At 59.5% G+C, this 2,630-nt stretch overlaps 1 protein-coding gene across 1 annotated transcript; it reads right to left on the bottom strand.

The window, feature by feature from the left end:
* Nucleotides 1-293: 293 nt before the first annotated feature.
* LOC131277155 (cancer/testis antigen 1-like) lies at nt 294-1,261 on the bottom strand. The gene is made up of 3 exons (XM_058291163.1): nt 1,038-1,261; nt 646-768; nt 294-432 (listed from the first exon to the last, which is right to left on the bottom strand). The coding sequence occupies exons 1-3, from the start codon at nt 1,259-1,261 to the stop codon at nt 294-296; spliced, it is 486 nt and encodes a 161-aa protein (XP_058147146.1).
* Between the last annotated feature and the right edge of the window lie 1,369 nt (nt 1,262-2,630).

Raw genomic sequence — 2,630 nt, forward strand, 5'->3', positions numbered from 1 at the left:
AGCTACCTGTACTACTCAAGTAATTGAAGCCTAGTACCTCCTGTCCATCTCGAGGGCAGAGACAAGAAAGTGAGGAGGTGCGGGAGCTGACAAGAAACTCAGACAGGGACTAGCAGTTCACTTTTATTTTCGGCAGTAACAAGCCTTTCAGTGCCAAACAAAATTACTGGGACAAGAGCACCCACGAGCTAGTACAGGCAAAAATCTGGCTTCAATCAGGAAGGGAAATCTACTGCAGGAACCAATGCCCTGTGGAAGGACACACTGCCTGGTAGTGGACACAAGACGGGGCCTCAGCCCCAGTTTCCTGGCAGAAGATTATTACAAATCGGGGTCACAATGTTCTCAATGATCCGCACCGCCTCGGCAAGGTCGTTGAGGAAGGAGGTGATGGAGCTTTGGACGGTGCCAGGGTCGTCAGCAGGCAAATGGCTAAGAGAGCCAGAAGGAAAAGCAAGTTAAAGGTCGATGCTGGGCCTCCTTCCCTCCGCCCCCTGGGCAGCTCCAGGCAAGGGCCCCTCGCTCCTGCCTTTGACATTCCCTTACAACATCTGCGTGGCTCGCTGCCTCCTTGGCGTGCACCTCGGGCAGGTGTCGGCCTGGTCACGAGCCCCCCTCCCCCAGGGCGGCCCTTTCAGGACTTACACGATCAGGTCACTGCCATCCACCCTCAGCTCCCTCTGGTTTGGCCCTCCAAAGGGTGCTGCCAGCAGGGACCAGCGCGCAACCTCCGCCTCCAGGAAGGACAGGAAATGCACGGTCAGGGTGCTGGAGGGGAGGTTAAGGCACACACCTCGGGCCTCCTGGACCCAGCCCGCCTCCAGGCCCCCCCCACCCCCAGGTCCCCTCTTCCCACTCCTTTGGCCACCCCCAGCCCATCCCCCCAGGCCGACCCTCCGGCCCTCCCCATCCCCCTCTGCTCCGTGTTCAGGAGGGCGGCCCCCCCCACCCTGAGGGCCCCTCCACCTCCCCACCCCGTTCCTCGTCCCACCCCCCCCAGGCGCGCCCTGGCCCAGATGGGCTCCTGGAAAGGATACAACTCCAGCAGTTGTTCTGGGCCTGCTCCTGCGGCTCCATCACTCCCGGAGACCTGCAGGGTCCCCTCGGCCTGAGGAGCACCCTCGGCGGCGGCGCGCTCCCCTCCTGCGCAGCTTGGACAGGGGGGACCAGCGGAAGGGCTGCCTGAGCCCCCTGGGCGGCCAGGCCCGCCCTGCCCCTCCTCCCCGCCCTCCACGCCACCCGCGCCTTCGCCCGCCTCCATGACCTGGGCTCCTCCGCCTGCCTTTGGCTCAGAGCCTGCAAGGCCTCGGTCCTCTGCACCTGCCTCGGAGGGAGGAGCCTCGCTCACCAAGCTCCGCCCCTTGGCTTCAGGGCAGCGCGTGCTCTCAGTGCGCCTGCGCAAACAGGCCCCTGGGGCGGCCGCAGGGCACGTGACCACTTCCTGCTGGCTGGCCCGGGCCCAGGCCCTGCAACCCCATTGCTGGGCGGAGAACGAGCCTCCCTCACCAAGCTTCACAGTGGAACAGGGACTTGAGATTGGCCTGGGCCTCCCAAGGCTTTTGGGGGCTCCATTGGGCACCCCTAAGTGGCTGGAGTTTTCTCTTTTAAAGAAAAACTTAAGGGGAGGGAGGCGGACTTGGCCCAGTGGTTAGGGCGTCCACCTACTACATGGGAGGTCCGCGGTTCAAACCCCGGGCCTTCTTGACCCGTGTGGAGCTGGCCCATGCGCAGTGCTGATGTGCGCAAGGAGTGCCCTGCCACGCAGGGGTGTCCCCCGCGTAGGGGAGCCCCATGTGCAAGGAGTGCACCCTGTAAGGAGAGCCACCCAGCGCGAAAGAGAGTGCAGCTTGCCCAGGAATGGTGCCACACACACGGAGAGATGACACAGCAAGATGACACAACAAAAAGACAGATTCCCGTACCACTGAGGACAACAGAAGCGGACAAAGAAGACACAGCAAATAGACACAGAGAACAGACAACTGGGGTTGGGGGGGGCGGAGGGGAGATAAATAAATAAATCTTTAAAAAAAAAAAGAAAAACTTAAAGAAATGGTAACATTTCTGCTTGCTTATCTCATGAAAGAGGAAATAGGCCAAATTGTCCCTCTTCCTCTCCCTTTCAGCCCACATCTTAGTCATCTTCTCCAGCCAAGGAGATCCTCTTTTCAAGGAAATCTCATTTTCCCAGGCAACACAAGTGTCAACTGCCCAGGGTGCAAGTCAGTGTATAGGTGTGTGGGTGTAACAACCTGGACCCTGAGCATGGGGCAGAAGGATAAGTGCCACGGTGAGATCCTGGTGGAGGCCAGGGTGAGAGTTCTCCAGCCTTCCTCTGTGCCTACAAGTCTGTGGGGCTGAGTATTCTGTCCTAGGCGGGGCACTTGCACCTCACGTACCCAAGTGTCTGGGCTGGATTCTGACGGCAGGGAGCTCAGGTAGGCATCAGTCAGGAAAGGGCCCAGGCAGGGCACCCAACTCCACGCTGAGGGCCGATGCACCTTCCACATCTGCAGTGAACAGAGCCTCATGAACCTATGGGACACCATCAAATATACTAATATACACACTGTAGGAGGCCCAGAAAGAGAAGGAAAAGACAAAGGGGCATAAGCAATACTCAAAGAAAT

Source organism: Dasypus novemcinctus, chromosome X (genome assembly GCF_030445035.2).
Source record: "Dasypus novemcinctus isolate mDasNov1 chromosome X, mDasNov1.1.hap2, whole genome shotgun sequence".
In the NCBI taxonomy this organism is placed as follows: Eukaryota; Metazoa; Chordata; class Mammalia; order Cingulata; family Dasypodidae; genus Dasypus; species Dasypus novemcinctus.

Coding starts and splice junctions, on each gene's coding strand:
- LOC131277155 (XM_058291163.1), bottom strand. CDS start 1,261: ATGGAGGCGGGCGAAGGCGCGGGTGGCGTGGAGGGCGGGGAGGAGGGG. Junction 769..1,037: donor CCAGAACAACTGCTGGAGTT/GTATCCTTTCCA, acceptor CCTCCCCTCCAG/CACCCTGACCGTGCATTTCC. Junction 433..645: donor GATGGCAGTGACCTGATCGT/GTAAGTCCTGAA, acceptor TGGCTCTCTTAG/CCATTTGCCTGCTGACGACC.